The 16,465-nt window shown below is 49.5% G+C and overlaps 2 protein-coding genes across 4 annotated transcripts; one reads left to right on the forward strand and one right to left on the reverse strand.

Moving 5' to 3' along the window:
• The first annotated feature begins 5 nt into the window (after positions 1-5).
• pcsk7 (proprotein convertase subtilisin/kexin type 7) lies at positions 6-9,504 on the forward strand. 3 transcript variants are annotated; one of them, XM_084673776.1, is made up of 16 exons: positions 6-126; positions 1,336-1,871; positions 2,123-2,257; positions 2,525-2,690; positions 3,060-3,150; positions 3,650-3,704; positions 3,897-4,035; positions 4,122-4,222; positions 5,325-5,492; positions 5,578-5,682; positions 6,093-6,195; positions 7,379-7,535; positions 7,632-7,726; positions 7,806-7,911; positions 8,018-8,135; positions 8,528-9,504. In XM_084673776.1, the coding sequence occupies exons 2-16, from the start codon at positions 1,386-1,388 to the stop codon at positions 8,756-8,758; spliced, it is 2,256 nt and encodes a 751-aa protein (XP_084529902.1). In that variant the 5' UTR covers positions 6-126; positions 1,336-1,385; the 3' UTR covers positions 8,759-9,504. The 3 variants fall into 3 exon arrangements, with proteins under 3 accessions (XP_084529902.1, XP_084529904.1, XP_084529903.1); XM_084673777.1 differs by lacking the exon at positions 6-126 and having other exon boundaries at positions 172-1,871; XM_084673778.1 differs by lacking the exons at positions 8,018-8,135; positions 8,528-9,504 and having other exon boundaries at positions 7,632-7,947.
• A 114-nt stretch (positions 9,505-9,618) lies between these two features.
• Positions 9,619-15,662, reverse strand: tagln (transgelin). Its single transcript, XM_084673779.1, has 5 exons — positions 15,464-15,662; positions 11,002-11,193; positions 10,587-10,758; positions 10,353-10,455; positions 9,619-10,143 (listed from the first exon to the last, which is right to left on the reverse strand). Exons 2-5 carry the CDS (start codon positions 11,179-11,181, stop codon positions 9,999-10,001), a joined length of 600 nt encoding a protein of 199 aa, XP_084529905.1. The 5' UTR covers positions 11,182-11,193; positions 15,464-15,662; the 3' UTR covers positions 9,619-9,998.
• Between the last annotated feature and the right edge of the window lie 803 nt (positions 15,663-16,465).

Genomic DNA, 16,465 nt, shown 5'->3' on the forward strand with positions numbered 1-16,465 from the left:
GGGATTGTTGCGGAAGTGTTCCAATACTAGTGTGGCATCAGAGAGCATATAGATGTGGTTCGCACATCAAACAAAATGAAGGTGTCATTCACAAATAAACGATAGAGTAAAGACTTCAACGTGAAGGTAATATAATGGTATTATTGTTATTCTGTCGTGTGGTGGTCAAACCCTGCGCTACATCATTTGAAACGATACCTAGAACGCGCTAGTGTTTGAAGCTATTATATGGCAATAACATCCGCATGTGCCTGCGTGAAACTTATGTGGTTACTTAGCCAATGCTTAGCCACTACTTAATTACATTGAATTTCTATTAAAATGTACTTGATTGCCATTTGGTTTGATAGCGAGCTAAATCCACCTGCCACTAGGCTCGTCACGGTCCTCACAGTTCGCCGACGTTCTGCTGACAATAGCTAAAATTGGTCGGGACCTACTAGCCCTAACTTTAGCACAATGATGTGGGGTTAGCATTAGTTAGCGACTAACACTTGTTTGTGATTCATCCATATTGGATCTTTGTCTGGCAAATAGCTAGCTACACTGTAACCTAGCCTACAGTACACTTCTTCATTACGTTTGTGAACAGGCTTGCCTTAAGGCAAGCTAGTTGGTTTCGTGGCTTTATCTTCCTTCCACTGTTGTTGATTATACACAGTGTTGCGGTGTGGAGTTTCAAGGCACTTGTGTGATCAAAATAGAGTTATAATATCTAAAGGCATACTTCTATTGTGCGTCTCATACTTTATGACCACAGAATGAGGTCAGTGAGTGTCAAAGAGCTCTGCTGGTCACATCACCGTGAAAACTTGTGTATCGTGTAACAGGTGTACTACAGGTGTATTAGGTATAACCTGTTTATCAGGTAACAGGAATAGGAATTTGTTGTGTGTGTTGGTGTGCGCCCGCATGCGTGTCTGAACGCGTATTGTTAAATAGGCTCCTGCGTATTCACTTGAGGGTTGTCCCTGAACTGTGTTGACCATCTCACAGCTCTGGAGTCCAACAGCATTATGTCTGAGGTAGCGTGTTAGTGCCTGGAGTTGTGCTAGCAGCGGTGTGCTAATAAAGCTGATAAATCTGCTGGACAAGGGAGCTTGTGGGATGTTGTGAAACCAGGTTACTGCCTGTGAAATACCACACTGGTATGAGTGTTCATGTTTTGGTATCTCTCTAATCGTTGTGCTCTCTTTTTTCTTTCTCTTCTTTCCTTTTTCATAAATTCTTGTTTACTTTGCCTTACACTCTGTCCCCCACTCACACAATGTTTACTACCCTTCCTCCAAATCTCCCTTCCTCCATATCTCCCTACCTCCCTCCTCTATCCGTCAGGCTGTAGCTCTGATGTGGAGCGGTTGGTCTGACTGTGTGTCAGCCTTGCCATGGGATCACCCTCTTTTTCCTCTTCTCCCTCTCTCCTGCTCCTTCTCTTCTTCACATCGGCTCTCCTCCTGACCGTTCACCCCGTCTTCACCCCCTCATCCCCCCCTCCTGCATGTGGTCCGGGCCAATCCTGGGCGGTCCGACTGCACGCTGACTCAGACCCGAAAGATGGACCCCTGGATCTGGACCTGGTGGCCAGCAGGGTGGCCCAGCAGGCTGGCCTGGAGAACCGAGGACAAATCGGACAGCTGGAGGGACACTACCTGCTGTGTGCATGGCCCAAGCCTAGGCCTGGCTCTGGTGACGAGGCTGGGGCTGGAGTTGAGGATCAGGCCGGGCCGGTAGAGGGGGTAGGCGTGGCCAGTCCAGCTGAGGTGCTGGCCTCTCACCCACATGTCCTGTGGCACTCCCAGGAACAGGTGCTCAGCAGGTCCAAGAGGTCTGTGGCCTTCAACGACCCCAGATACCCCAAACAGTGGCACCTGGTGAGAACCAACCTCACCTGACTACAGTACCACTGAACGATTATGCTTTCTTGCTCACAACTGAGAGTGTACACCACACTGGGCTCTCTTTGTTCTGTCTCACTCCTAACACTGGGAGCTAATATACAACTCACAGCCCCCTCTGGAAATGAACTGGAAATTAGGGTACGAGCATGGACAGCCCCAGATTCATTTCACTCTTCTCCGCTGTCCCCCTCTTCTCTTTCTCTCTTCCTTTCTCTACGTCACAGCACAACAACCTGAGGGAGGGCATGGACATCAACGTGACAGGCGTTTGGGAGTACAACATCACAGGGAGCGGAGTCACCGTGGTTGTCGTTGACGACGGCGTGGAACACACCCTCCAGGATATCCAGCCCAACTATGTGAGTCATGTGAAGTTCCACTTCCTGGATTCAGCCACCCCCTCCTCTGATTGGTCTGGTCGTATGATTACAACCAGCTATTAGGGTATGAAAGGCTGTGAGAATGAAATAATAGCATATTTGTACATTTTGTACAGCTGTGCTGACTATGAATTTGTGTACTACGACTATGACTTTGTGTAATATGGCTTTATGCAAGCTAGGATTTTGTAATATGACATAACTGTACTATAAAGGTCACACTGTGTAACTGTTCACCCCATCCAGAGTCCGGAAGGCAGCTACGACCTGAACTCCAACGACCCAGACCCCATGCCCCACCCCGATGCTCACAGTGACAACCACCATGGGACGCGTTGTGCTGGGGAGATCGCCGCTGTGCCCAACAACAGCTTCTGTGCCGTGGGTGTGGCCTACGGGAGTAAAGTGGCAGGTCAGTGTGTGTCTGAATCCCTCCCTCCTCTCCCACTTTCTCCCTGACTTCCCTGTGGTATCGCTCAGGTCAGGGGAGGTTCTACACCATTTCAACTGGGGGGAGGGGGGGGGGGCAAGCTGGGACCAGTTGTACTGTTAGAGGGGCCAGTTACATTAACCATTATTGTTGTCATATAGTTTTCTTCACTGCGTTGACAGGCAAAATACCAGGTTCATAGTTAATCAGCCTCTGCATTTAGGGGGGCCACAAGGGGGTTCATCCTTGCTGTCACAAGGCCCCCTCAGAATCCCCCCTGTACCTGGTACGGGTCCCTGCTCGCTCCTCATCTGTCTGGAACGTCTCTCTCTCTCTCGGCTGGGTGTGTAGGTATCAGGGTGCTGGACGGACCGCTGACAGACAGCATGGAGGCTGTGGCCTTCAACAAACACTACCAAGTCAACGATGTATACAGCTGCAGGTAGCAAGCAGGACATATACACACACACACACACACACACACAGTATGTTTTTATTATCTCAGCTCTCTTAAATTGCTTGGTCTCCGTTTCTCCACTTGTCTCTCCCCTCCCTCCTCTCGTCTGTCTTCTCCTCCCTCCACTCTCTGCTCCTCCTTCCCTCTCCCTCCCTCCTCTCTCTGCTCCTCCTTCCCTCTCCCTCCCTCCTCTCTCTGCTCCTCCTTCCCTCTCCCTCCCTCCTCTCTCTGCTCCTCCTTCCCTCTCCCTCCCTCCACTCCTGCTCCTCCTTCCCTCTCCCTCCCTCCACTCCTGCTCCTCCTTCCCTCTCCCTCCCTCCACTCCTGCTCCTCCTTCCCTCTCCCTCCCTCCTCTCTCTGCTCCTCCTTCCCTCTCCCTCCCTCCCTCCTCTCTCTGCTCCTCCTTCCCTCTCCCTCCCTCCTCTCTCTGCTCCTCCTTCCCTCTCCCTCCCTCCTCTCTCTGCTCTTCCTCTTGTGTCTCTAGCTGGGGACCAGATGATGATGGACGTACAGTCGATGGGCCACATCCCCTGGGCAAGGTCTGCATGTGTGAACACACACACAGACAAACACATTTATTAGCACACACAGGTGTACTCATATTTTCCCAATAAATTGCATTCCACTCAGTCTCCGACAGGGGGGGGATTATGCTGCTGTCGGCTCAGTTAATGTGAAGTCCAGCTGGAAGTGGGATTCGGGTCAGTGACAGTTCCATCTCTGTCCTCTAGGCGGCGCTGCAGCACGGGGTGATCGCCGGCAGACGGGGCTTTGGCAGTATATTTGTGGTTGCCAGTGGCAACGGGGGCCAGTCTTACGACAACTGCAACTACGATGGCTATGCCAATTCCATCTACACCATCACTATAGGTAACACTGTGTGTACCCCTTAGGAAAGAAGTAAGAACTTCCTAAGGAGTCACTGTATAACGTCAACGTGTGTGTGTGTGTGACAGGGGCCGTGGATGAGGATGGGGGGATGCCGTTCTATGCGGAGGAGTGTGCCTCCATGCTGGCTGTCACCTTCAGCAGTGGGGGGGACAAGATGAGAAGCATTGTGAGTTGACCATTAGTACACACACACATCCACACTCATGCAACCATATGAGCACACTGGCACACTCACACCTTCTCACACATGTACACACGCTCACACTTTCATATATGCACACACTCAAATGCATACATACACACACCAATATACTTACAAACACAGACCCATACATAAACTCTAAACATAGCGATGGTCAATGAGATTAGCAAAGAGAGGGTTCTGGAAAGGAGGATGAGGGGGAAGCTGTAGAAGGGAGAGACAGGGATGAAGTATAGAGGGATGAATAGAGAAAGTGAAGGAGAGCACTGCTCTGCTCTGTTTGCTGCTGTTTGGTACCATCACCATGGAAACGTGGTCTGGGACATGCCTTTGAGACCAATGCTGGGATTGGTGGCACCAAGAGGCCACACCCACTACACCACAACACAGATCCAGTGGTCACCAGAACATTCCTTTCTCTCTCTCTCTTTCTCTCTTTCTCTCTTTCTCTCTCTCTCTCTCTCTCTCTCTCTCTCTCTCTCTCTCTCTCTCTCTCTCTCTCTCTCTCTCTCTCTCTCTCTCTCTCTCTCTCTCTCTCTCTCTCTCTCTCTCTCTCTCTCTCTCTCTCTCTCTCTCTCTCTCTCTCTCTCTCTCTCTCTCTCTCTCTCTCTCTCTCTCTCTCTCTCTCTCTCTCTCTCTCTCTCTCTCTCTCTCTCTCTCTCTCTCTCTCTCTCTCTCTCTCTCTCTCTCTCTCTCTCTCTCTCTCTCTCTCGTTCTGTCTTCTTTCTCTCTCCCATTTTCCCTTCTCCTATGCCTGTCCAGCCCCCGCCTCTCCTTAAATGAATAATCCCCCCTGTCTGTGCATCTATATGCACTTTCAGATCCTCCTGCCCCCACGGGCCCCCTGCAACCTCCAGCTCTCTGGCCAGAAGCTAAACAACAGTGCTGCTGAATGTAAACTGACTCTGAGCCAGCTGTTATTTACTATCCTCCTAACAGAGTGCAGATACTCACACACACACACACACACACACACACACTGACCACAGGATTTATGTTCATGATGTGACATGGTAGTGCACACAGTACATACGGAGACTGGCATGAACGGTGTGTGTGTGCGCAGGTGACGTCAGACTGGTCCATGCAGCACGGCACCGGCTGCACCGACGGCCACACGGGCACGTCAGCGGCCGCGCCCCTGGCAGCCGGCATGGTGGCCCTGATGCTGCAGGTCCGCCCCTGCCTCACCTGGAGGGACGTCCAGCACATCATCACCTACACCGCCACGCAGGTACGCAGGAGGGGGCCTGTGTGTGGGGGAATGAACTGGGTGCGATCTCAAGTTGGGTGTTTATTTTGGAGGTGTGTGTTTGCAGTATGACACGCGGGCAGACTGGAAGGTGAACGGGGCAGGGTTCCACCACAGCCACAAACATGGGTTCGGTCTGCTCAACGCCTGGAGATTGGTCAATGCTGCCAAGGTGGACACATACACACACACACACACACATACAGATATTATCAATGCTATTTTCACTGTCAAAGCTAGATTTAGCATACTTTAAGGTTAGGTGAGCTCATTATAAGTAAACTAAACCCTCAGGCTACAGACAGCCAGTAAAATGTTTCATCAGCACAATATAAAGCTTTCCCTGTAGTATTGTTCCCCTTAAACTTCTTCAATAGGACTTGGTCCATGAGCATGTACGTGACAGAGCGTGTCATCCAATAGGAGAGAGAGCTATGCTGTGGTTGTCATGGATGAGACAGGAGCCTGCTGACACGGCCTGAACAGTCCATCCTGAGAGTCGTGTTCTGGTTCCATACATGAGGGATGAGATACAACCACATGATGTGTTCCCTTAACCTAGCTTGTGGGATGTTTTTCCAGGTGTGGGAGTCGGTTCCTTTCCTGGTGTCCTATCAGAGCCCAGTACTGAAGAAGGAGGAGCCTATTCTGACTCATCCCGACAAACTTGCACTCACCTGGAATGGTAGTTTGTCTGCCATCTGTCTTACTGCGTGTCTATCTGTCTGCTCTTGGCTAGTCTGTCCTATTGCTGATCTGTGTTTGTCTGTGTGGAGGGTTCATTTACATTGACAGTTCAGAGTGTGTACTCCCTGCTGTCAACACCAGTGTCCTACTGTAGACTACTACAGTCTCCCTCCCTGGAGAATAGGAGCTCTGTGTCCTTATTAGGTCATGTTCTACTGTCCCTCCTTCCCTCTCTCTGCTCTCTGTCTCTCTTTCTGCTCTCTCTCCTTCTGCTCTCTCTCACACACGCACACACACACTGACCTCATCACAGCAGAGACATCTCTTTTCCTTCCTTCTTTTCTCTCACTGCCTAACCCTCTGTCATGGCCCCTCTGTGGTTAGGTGTGTGTGTGTGTGTGTGAGTTCTCTCTCTCTGACTGGGGGACAGACCGGTGCAAGAGTTGCTGACCAGGGCAAAATTACTATTCTACTAATCTATCACTCCACACTTGTGTAAATGTGTCCACTCGGGGACAAATCTCATAGTTAAAATCAGTCATAATTCCCATTGGTAGAACATGGTTTAGTGGCGGGGGTGGCATGTGTTTTGGCTGGAGATGGAGAAAGATACAGGCAACAAGATATATTGTTGGTTTTGGAAAGAAAAACAGCAGTTAAAGTGTGTTAAATGTGTGTTGCTGTCATCCATCGCTGGGGTCTAGAATGGACTGCCAGTGTTGCATGCCAGGTTAGGGTCAATGCTGTCAGTCACATTCACAAGGAGAGGGAGGGAGGGAGGGATGTGGGGGTGAGAATGAAGGAGGGGAGAGGAAGAAGGAGGAGTGATGGGATTATGTGCATGAAAGAGAGTGAAAGGCATCTTGAATTTGTTGAGGAGCTGCTCTCCTCCTCTGGCTCCTCCTCCTCCTCTTCTCTCTCTCTCTCCTCCTCAGGGTGGGTGCGTTGGCCTTCATGATGAGGCAGTGTTAGGTTAGAACCCCATTAGCTACCAGCACTGCACTGTACTAAGGAAGAGGGGGAGGGAGGGGGTGGAGGAAGAATGAAGGGAGCAGTATGATTGTGATCAGCTGGATTGTAGGTCCTTTGAACCAGTTTTTCTGACCAGTCCTCCTCTGCTTGTTTACTATCTAATGGCTGACCTGCCTGCCCCCCCCCTCCTCATGCCCCCCCTTCTCCAGTCACGGCTGATGACCTCAGCCAATCGGGGATGCAGACGCTGGAGCATGTATCCGTCACCGTGACGATAACCCACCCCTGCCGTGGCAACGTGGAGGTGGTGCTGCTCTGCCCCAGCGGGATGACGTCGCTCATCGGAGCCAGGCGCGTCAAGGACAGGTGAATGCGTACACACACACATGCACATCATAGCTTACAAGCATGAAGGATGCCATGTATTCACTCTGTGTGTGTGTGTGTGTGTGTGTGTGTCAGGGACCCGTCGGGGTACCAGGACTGGACCTTCTCCACAGTGCGCTGCTGGGGAGAGAGAGCAGAGGGACAGTACACGCTGCTGCTCTCTGACTACAGTAAGTAGCTCACATTATGACAACAGAATGACCCCAATACAACCTCACCAAGACCCTATAACATAACCCCCCTCCCCAGGAGACCCCTCCAGCCAGGTGTGCTCTGCAGTAGGGATCCTGCAGCACTGGAAGCTCACACTCTACGGCTCCTCCCTGGCCTTCAGCCAGGTCAAGGACAGGCAGAGGTCAGGACACGCCACACACACACACACACCTGCCACACACAAACACGTACATGGCTGTTTGTGTTGTTTGTCAATTTGGCGGAAAGTTCAGTGTGTTGATTGACAGGCTGGTAGAGGAGGCCATGGGGGGGCAGTATCTGGACAGCAGCTTCTCTCTGCCCTGCCCCCCAGGACTGGACATAGCTGCTGAGAGCATCAGCCCTTTCACCTCCAACAGCCTCAAGGTAGATACACACTCACTCACTCATTCACTCACTCACACACTCACCCACACATTCACTCACTCATTCACAACTTGGTTTGGTAGTTTCTTTTCTTGTTGTTTCAGTTTTTTTTATACCTAATTGATGCTCCTAATCCCTCTCTCTTTCGATCGCCTTTTCTTCCTTCCCTCTCTCTTTCCATCCCCTTTTCTTCTTTCCTTCCCTCCCTGCCTCTCTCTTTCCATCACCTTTTCTTCCTTCCCTCCCTCCTTCTCTCTTTCCATTACCTTTTTCTCCCTCCCTCCCTCCCTCCCTCCCTCCCTCCCTCCCTCCCTCCCTCCCTCCCTCCCTCCCTCTCTCTCTCTCTCCCTCTCTCCCTCCCTCCCTCCCTCCCTCCCTCCCTCTCCCCCCAGTCTCTGCTCCTGCTGGGGTGCTTTGCCCTGTTCTGGTCTTTGTACTACACCCTGGAGGTGACGCTAGCCCACATGGACCTGCGCCAGCTGTGTCTGCGAGGCTGGGGGCCGCAGGGGGGCCGGGGGGCCCGGAGGAGGGGAGACCCGGAGGGGGCCAGCTCAGACATGGAGCTGCAGGCAGGGCTGGACTCTGAGGTCAAGGTGCCTTTGGTCACTGGAGACAATACATAGCAGTGGAGAACAACCCTATACCCTCAAGAGAGACTGTGGTTGGGGGTCTGGACTCCGGAGAGGTTGTGTGACAGCCTTGGAGGAGGAGGGCAGACTGGACTACCTCCAACCCTTCTTCTACCCCCCTCCCCAAACATCCCCTACCTGTGGCCTTTTATCTGAGTGCAGCGTGCGAGTGTGTGTGCAAATCTGTGTGATTGAGCATTTTGATTCAAGTTCAAAAGGGCCCTTATCAAATGGAGCCCATGGGATTGTAGTCTGTGAGAGTATTGCACTTTGGGAAGCTATTAAAATGTTCTGTGTGAGTATTCTGGTAAATGCATAAAAAATAGATTTATTTTAGCAAGTCCATTCTTTTTGAATATTTTTTCTGCTTTGAAACTATGATGTGGGATATTTTTGAGGAATTGTATTTGGTGCAAAGCAGTACTTGAACTTTATTTGGTGTGTGTGTGTGCGTGCATCCGTGCGTGCAAGATAGTGGATGACTGATGTGTATACAAGTGGCTGTGTGATTGAGGGTGAATGTGTTTTTTTTTTAAAATGGAGTATAAAATATATATACTACACACTTGCGCGAGGACAATGTGTTCTGTTGTACAGTCACACACGTGTGATTTTATATAAACTGTCAAAACCTGAAAGAGATTCTATTTTTGTTTTTGATGTTGCATTGACATGTGTAGGACTCCGGGTGTAGCTGTGATTGACAGCAGAGACTACCAATAAAATAATAACGGGGAACACATCTGTCTGGTTCATTGACGCACACAAACACACCTGAACTGTACACAGCAAATCAAATTTGTGTGACTAACTGAAACATACACTGACACCAACACAACAGATTTTATGAGAAGTTTTAAGTAATTCAAAGTCATTATTTAATAAGACAATGTACAAAAATACTGGGCTGTTAAGTGGGGCTGTTACAGGTGAAGCAGGGGAGGCAGATACACTGGGAGATCAACTTTCACCCATTGCATGGTAATTAAAACCTAAACCTTTCAATGTTGCTAAACAATCTCAAGCCATCTGCAAAATCAAATTTTCTAGATTTAGGGTTAGGGGTGATCAGAATGCTTGTGCAAGGTCAAAGGATGGGAGTGGAGGTGGGGGAGGGAGGTGGTGGGGAGGAAGGTGGGGGTGAGGCAGGGGGGTAAAGGTGGGTTACAACATGTGGGTAGATGGTTGGGGGGTCTTAGGTTTACAAGGGTTTTTTGGAGAGTGGTCTGGGTTCTCAGTTGTTGAGGATCTGTCGGGGTCGTCCATAGCTCATGCCCTGCTGGGAAGCCCCCTTATTGGTTCCCATCTGTAAGCCAATCACATTCTTCCCCTCTTTCAGCTGGTCATCGCTGAAGTCCCGCCTGTTCTCCTGGGCTTTCCTACAAGGGAACATGGGAAATGGAGTTAAAACAGACACCGATACAAGCTCTACTCTTCTGCATAGAAAAAAAACAAGAGTTAATGGGATCTCCCTTTTCAAACAGACACCGTTCATCAGTTTACAGCATGCTTGCAGAGGAACACACACCAAACACTAGGGTCACTGTGTACCGCAATGAGGTCATAGCTGCAGGGTCATGTGACTCACTTGAAGAACCAGTTGGGGTCTCCGCGGTAGGTTCCATCCTCCTTGGTGACGGCCAGACTGCCCAGCGCCATCAGGGTCCGCTGAACCGCGGCCAGGTCCTTCCCTGGAACCAGACACAGGCCCAGTCAGGGACACCACATGCCAAGTCATCACAGGTACCTAGATCTTGTGTTCTGGGTAGGGTGAGGGTGTACATATGTGTGAGAGTGTGTGTGTGTGTGCCGTGGTTATGACCTTCCCAGAGGTCCACAGTCTGGAACATGTCTGTCTTGGTGACCCCGTAGCGCTCAGCACTGCTCAGGAACTGGGAGATCTGCTCCATCTGCTTGAAGGCCATGGGGGAACTCTGGATCTTCTTCACAGGCTTGTCTCCGTCATACAGGCTGTTGATCAGCTCACAGAGGACCTGGGGGACGGAGAGGGAGAGAAGGAGAGATGGGAAGAGAGAGGAAATGAGGAGAGATAGGGGGAGGAAGGGGAGTGGATGGAAAGAGCGAGACAGAGACAGAACAACAAAGCAGATACTTTCATTAGACGCTGAATGATTTCCAGTTCAAATCCCCTCGAGCCAGGCTCATCCTTCTCCTCTCTAACGTGTGTTTGTAAGTGAGCTGTTTAAGATGTTGGCTGGTCCGTCAGGCCCACTCACACATCCGTCCTTCAGCCAGGCCTGGAAGCCCATCTTGCCCTCCTCTGGCCTGGCCACACCGGAGCCACACTGGGCCACAATCCACTCCACCAGCATGACCTCCAGCTCCGGGTCGTACTTCTTATCGATCTTATCCTGGACCTGACGGCTCATGCCGTATGATGGACCCTTGTTGGCCATGCCCGCTCCTTGCTGCAAAGGGGAAAGGGAGGGGGAGTGGAAGAGAGAGCGGGATGGAGGGGAGGGATGGAAAGAGAGAGAGGGAGTGGGTAGGAATTGCGTAAAGAGAGGATAGGAGGGTGAGAGTAGACAGGATGTCAAAACAAAAGCAAAATGTCAGTTTTGCCGGGGTTACGTGTGGAGTTACTGATCTACAATGTACTGTAAGTCTATCCTGGCTGGGGCAGCATGAATACAGCTTTCTCCTGCCCTTACCTCTCAAGTGGCTCCATTAGATTGTGGACAGAAAGAAAGACTAGTAAAATAGTCAACATCACCTGACCCTGGTCTATGACAGCATAACACAAGTCTCAACCATGCAGTATTTGTGTCTAGCAAGTAAATTATGACCTTGTATGACCTGGTATGTGGCCCGGTTCTGCAATGTACTCAATACATTTCAACATCGGGAAAAAACAGGCATTACTGTCATGGCATATTCAGCAGCTCTGTGAGAACAGGCAGACTCACATGCCCACACATGCAAATGACTCTGGACAGTTTGTACGTTCACAAACACCTACACACGGAAACACACGCATACGTGTATAGAAACGTAGATACAGACATATGTAAAGAGCAGTGTGTTTGGAAAGGTGTGTATTTGACACAGCCACTCACAATACCCAGCACAGCATATCAACCCAACATCAGATGACACTGCCTGTCTCCGAATGAGCATCACTTCGGTCCACATCATCCAAATCATGCTATCGAGGTTGGCTGAGCCAAAGTGATGCACAATGGGAGCTCTTTTATCAGCAAGCTCTCTCTCTCTGTATCTCTCTCTCTCTCTCACACACACACACACACACACACACACACACACACACACACACACACACACACACACTCTTACTGCTTCACAGACACCATTGCTTGTGCAAAACAAGTTTGTCTTTTTTTTTTTTGCTTAGGGGCCAGGTAGCAGAGCGAAGCCCATATCAATGCACAGCCTTTAGCTCTGTCACCTGTGCTGCCATCTCGATGTCAGGTCACCACGTCTGCCTGTAGGTCAAATGTTAGAGGTTACACTTTAAACAGCCTTGAAGGTCACCTTGATGCTGCTTCCTGATTGGAAAAAACTACACCTGGAAGTTGCATTCCTCCCGGTATTTCATTGAATGTCACCATGGGTTATCCATTCATTCTACCACAGACTCTGGAGCCATCGGAGATGGTTGCCCGTGACAACAGTAAAACAGTAACAGCAAAAGTTTCCTGAACCCACACATTTGAAAAGGTAGAAAACTTTCTGCAAGTGATCACTCGAACAACAGATACTTTATTCTTTATATTAGTCCCTCATCTACTTCAGAGATTGCTTTAAATTCAACCAGAACCCCTCTATCCAGGCCGAGGGGTTGGGTTTGACTTCTAGGCATCATTGTGGGAGGAGGTGACCAACCGACAAAGCCAGGGCGTTGGTTTGTGCCGGGCTGGGTGGCTGGTATGCCAGACTGGGAACCGTGCCAGGGCTGGAGGTGATGACTGCTGCCAGGGAGCCTGATGCCATCATGACAGTAACTACACCAGGGCTGTGAGGCCTCCAAATGTACAGGCCAGGTTACACTAACACACCTGTCCTCTCCCAGGGGGTTAGGGACAGATCACACACATGAAATAGCCCCCCCCCCACACACACAAACACACACAGCGCTACCATTATACAGACATTAGTGTGGAATGCTGCTGTGTCATCATGTTTGGCAGTCATACACAGAGTAGCAGCTCATCAGGGTTGTCATGGGACCCCCGTTCTCTCTGTGGATATACCCTCTTTCACCCCGCTCTACCTCCCTCCTCACCTTACACCACCCCCTACCTCCCCTAACCCCTCCACTTACTGGCATATTTACCCTCAGCTGGCCCCTCTACCCTTCTTCTCACCATCCTTTGACTCCTCCCTGGCCCTCTAATTTGTCCTCAATTCCTTCCTTCCTTCCTATCCTCAGACCCTCTTTGCCTCTTCCGTCTTTGTCAGCCCTTCTCTTGTCCTCTCTGTCCTCTCTGACCCTACGTGCCCTCCAGTCTGTCTGTGTTCCTGTATACAGTCCTGAGAGGTTACAAGGGCCCTCGGGGACCCAGTTTTACGCCTGGTACTTATCTGCTGTGTGACCTCTGCTGTCAGGTTGGAACCAATGCTCTTTACTCAGACTGCAGTCAGGCGTCTGTGCGTGTGAGTGTGTGTGTCTGGATGTGTGTGCGTGTGCTTGTGCATGTGTGACTAAGCATAATAGAACAATTACATCATCACTCTTCTGTCCAATCATGTCTGTTACTCCACTGTGTTTTTGCCTCGCCATGGCAACCCAGTTGGCTACCACCCCTTAAAAACAGGAAGTCCTTGGGCTCCAGTCTCTCAAATGAAACATCAATGCCAATAAGCAAGTTTAGCCCAGCAGTTGCCCCCGGGGTCATAATTTAGCTTGGTCTAAAACCAATATATATATTTTTTCTATTTTAGCCTACCCCAGCCCAGCCTAGTCTAGCCTTGTATAGCCTAGTCTAACCTAGCCTACTTGTTCTGCTCTGCCTCAGGAAGGGAAGTGCAGCTTGTCTTATCTGCCGTGCTGCTGGTCAGCAGCTCCTCAGGGAGTTTGGCTGCTGCTACTGTTGGAACGCTAACTGCTAACTGTTGGAACGCTAACTGAAAAGCAGCTCCAGCTGTCTCCTTTCTTCACTCCTTCTTATGCTTATCTAATCTCAACACTTCTTTCAATTCTCAGAAAGCAGGACTGTTAATCTGATCTGACAGTTTTTGGCCGCTCAAACATTATTTTCCACCCTCTTTTCCAAATGTTGTTGTTATTTTCAACCGTACTTTCACTGGTTGACATGGCCCGCTGGGACATGAAGCTATGTAGTTTATGTGTGCTTAGGGGATGACTGGGGATAACTGTATCAAGGTTTCTGTCTCTGTGTCTTTCGCTCTTTCTTTCTCTCTCTCTCTCTCTCTCTCTCTCTCTCTCTCTCTCTCTCTCTCTCTCTCTCTCTCTCTCTCTCTCTCTCTCTCTCTCTCTCTCTCTCTCTCTGTCTCTCTTCCTGTCTCTCTTCTCCTCACTGTCTGTCTGTCTGTCTGTCTGTCTGTCTGTCTGTCTGTCTCTCTCTCTCTCTCTCTCTCTCTCTCTCTCTCTCTCTCTGTCTCTCTTCCTGTCTCTGTCTCTCCCTCACTGTATCTTTGTCTATCATCTCTCAGTGTCTCTTTCTCTCTCTGTCTCTCTCTATTGTGTGTGTGTGTGCTTCTGCAGATGTGTAGCACTTGTCTCCATTAGTCATGATGTCGTTCTGCTAGCTCCTGGATATTCAGTGCAGCTCCATGTAAGGCAGTCCTCATTTACCAGAGCAAACTGAAGTATGCAAGTTAGTCAGCATTAGGAGGGGCCTCTGCCTCTCATCTCCTCTGTAAACATCAGCTCCTCCCTCTAGATCATCTGAGCTCTCCCCTCTAAATCACCTCATCTGCTCCCTGTGGTCCCTCTACATCTCCACATACACACATCAGCTACAGTACCACACACAGACTAGCTACTTGAACGTAGTTCACTTGAACTTGAATATAGATCTGATCCATTTGTGTCACACACACACACCCATACAAAGACACTTGATAAAGAGAAATATCCTGCGCAGTTGAATCATTGAATTATTGCAATGGTTCAGTTCAAGACAAACATTTAGGGTTAGGGTTAGCGAGACTAAAAAGCTGCAGTGTTCAGGTTAAAGTTCATGACCCTAGCCAAACAAATTGTTCAGTGTTATGTTTTGTTACATATCCCAGCTTGTGAAGACTTTACAGTCCAACAGCATTCTTTAAAGGACGGTAACATGTCATATGGATGGGTTAAGGGTAGAACCTGTTTGGTCCAAACCTGAAGGTACAGGTACTATCCCTCTCCCAGAGTTCCAGAACTAACTAGGTTCTAACTTTCTGTAAACATCAACATGGTCCAAACAGGTTCATACTCCACCAAAAATCAAAGAAACGTACACATTGTAGCTTCTGTTATTGTCTTAATGATGTTGGATTGTACACTGAAAGACATGGGACCACACCAGGCAAAAACTGACCAGGCTAGACCAGACCAGGCTAGACCAGACCAGGCTAGACCAGACCAGGCTAGACCAGGCCACAGTCACATACTAATTTACACTGAACCAATCCACCAGCCTGACAACCTCCTATCTCCTATTATTCACACTGTACTCCAGCCTGTGAAGAGAAGTAAAGAGAGATACTCACTGTGTGAAAGGATGGAAGAAGAGTCTTTCCTCTGCAGGAGTCAGGGCGAGAGTATGTATATGTGTTCCTGTGTGTGTTGAGGTGAAGGACTGTTTGTATACGTCTCGTCCAGACAGAGTCCCTCCTTCCAAAGTTGACGACTTAAAAGGATCAGACCAGGAGAATGACTTCACCACTTCAGTCTGGGGGAGAGAGAAAGAGAGAGAGGGAAGTAAAGGAAAGGAGAGGGATGGAGGGAGGGAGCAAGGGAGCAAGGGAAAAGGAAACTGTATCCTTAAAAGGGCATGCCCTTTAAGCCTTTTTCTGGAACCCTCTCTGTATGTCTCTCTCTGTTTCTCTTTGTGTAATTCTCTCTCTGTATTGCTTTCTGCCTCTTTTACTTTCTCTCTCTTTTATTCACTCTCTTTCTCTCTCCATCTCTCCCCTTCATATGTAGTTTTAAACACTCAATCTCTCTCTCTTTTTCTCTCTCTCTTTTTCTCTCTTTTTTTCTTTCTCTCTTTCTCTCTTTCTCTCTCTCTCTCTCTCTCTCTCTCTCTCTCTCTCTCTCTCTCTCTCTCTCTCTCTCTCTCTCTCTCTCTCTCTCTCTCTCTCTCTCTCTCTCTCTCTCTCTGTCAAGTGAAAAAGTCACAGCCATATTAGGTCAGGCCTGCTCCAAAGACAAAGAGGAGGGAAAAGGAGAGGAGGGGAGGAGAGAGGGCAGGAAGCAGGCTGCCAGCAGGCTTCAGTTTGGTCAGCAGGAATTCTCTCCATACCTCACCACACCAGGCCTCCAGTCTCACGCCAGGAGAAAGAAGGATGAAAGGATGGAAGGATACAGAGGGAATGAAAGAATGCAACACATGAATCGAGAAAGACAGAAGGGATGAAGTGAAGTGTGTCGAATTAGCTAGTTTTGGTAAAGAAGGATGTTTCCACCACACACATTCCCTGGTTCTCCGGTTCCTGAAACCTGTTTTTGTATAGATCTGGATGGAACATTAGAGAGCAAGAAAGTAAGGA

The sequence above is a fragment of the Hypomesus nipponensis genome, chromosome 15 (genome assembly GCF_054491055.1).
Source record: "Hypomesus nipponensis isolate SF chromosome 15, ASM5449105v1, whole genome shotgun sequence".
In the NCBI taxonomy this organism is placed as follows: domain Eukaryota; kingdom Metazoa; phylum Chordata; class Actinopteri; order Osmeriformes; family Osmeridae; genus Hypomesus; species Hypomesus nipponensis.

Coding starts and splice junctions, on each gene's coding strand:
- tagln (XM_084673779.1), bottom strand. CDS start 11,181: ATGGCCAACAAGGGTCCATCATACGGCATGAGCCGTCAGGTCCAGGAT. Junction 10,759..11,001: donor CCTGGCTGAAGGACGGATGT/GTGAGTGGGCCT, acceptor TCCGTCCCCCAG/GTCCTCTGTGAGCTGATCAA. Junction 10,456..10,586: donor GACTGTGGACCTCTGGGAAG/GTCATAACCACG, acceptor GTCTGGTTCCAG/GGAAGGACCTGGCCGCGGTT.
- pcsk7 (XM_084673776.1), top strand. CDS start 1,386: ATGGGATCACCCTCTTTTTCCTCTTCTCCCTCTCTCCTGCTCCTTCTC. Junction 3,705..3,896: donor GGCCACATCCCCTGGGCAAG/GTCTGCATGTGT, acceptor TCTGTCCTCTAG/GCGGCGCTGCAGCACGGGGT. Junction 8,136..8,527: donor TCACCTCCAACAGCCTCAAG/GTAGATACACAC, acceptor CTCTCCCCCCAG/TCTCTGCTCCTGCTGGGGTG.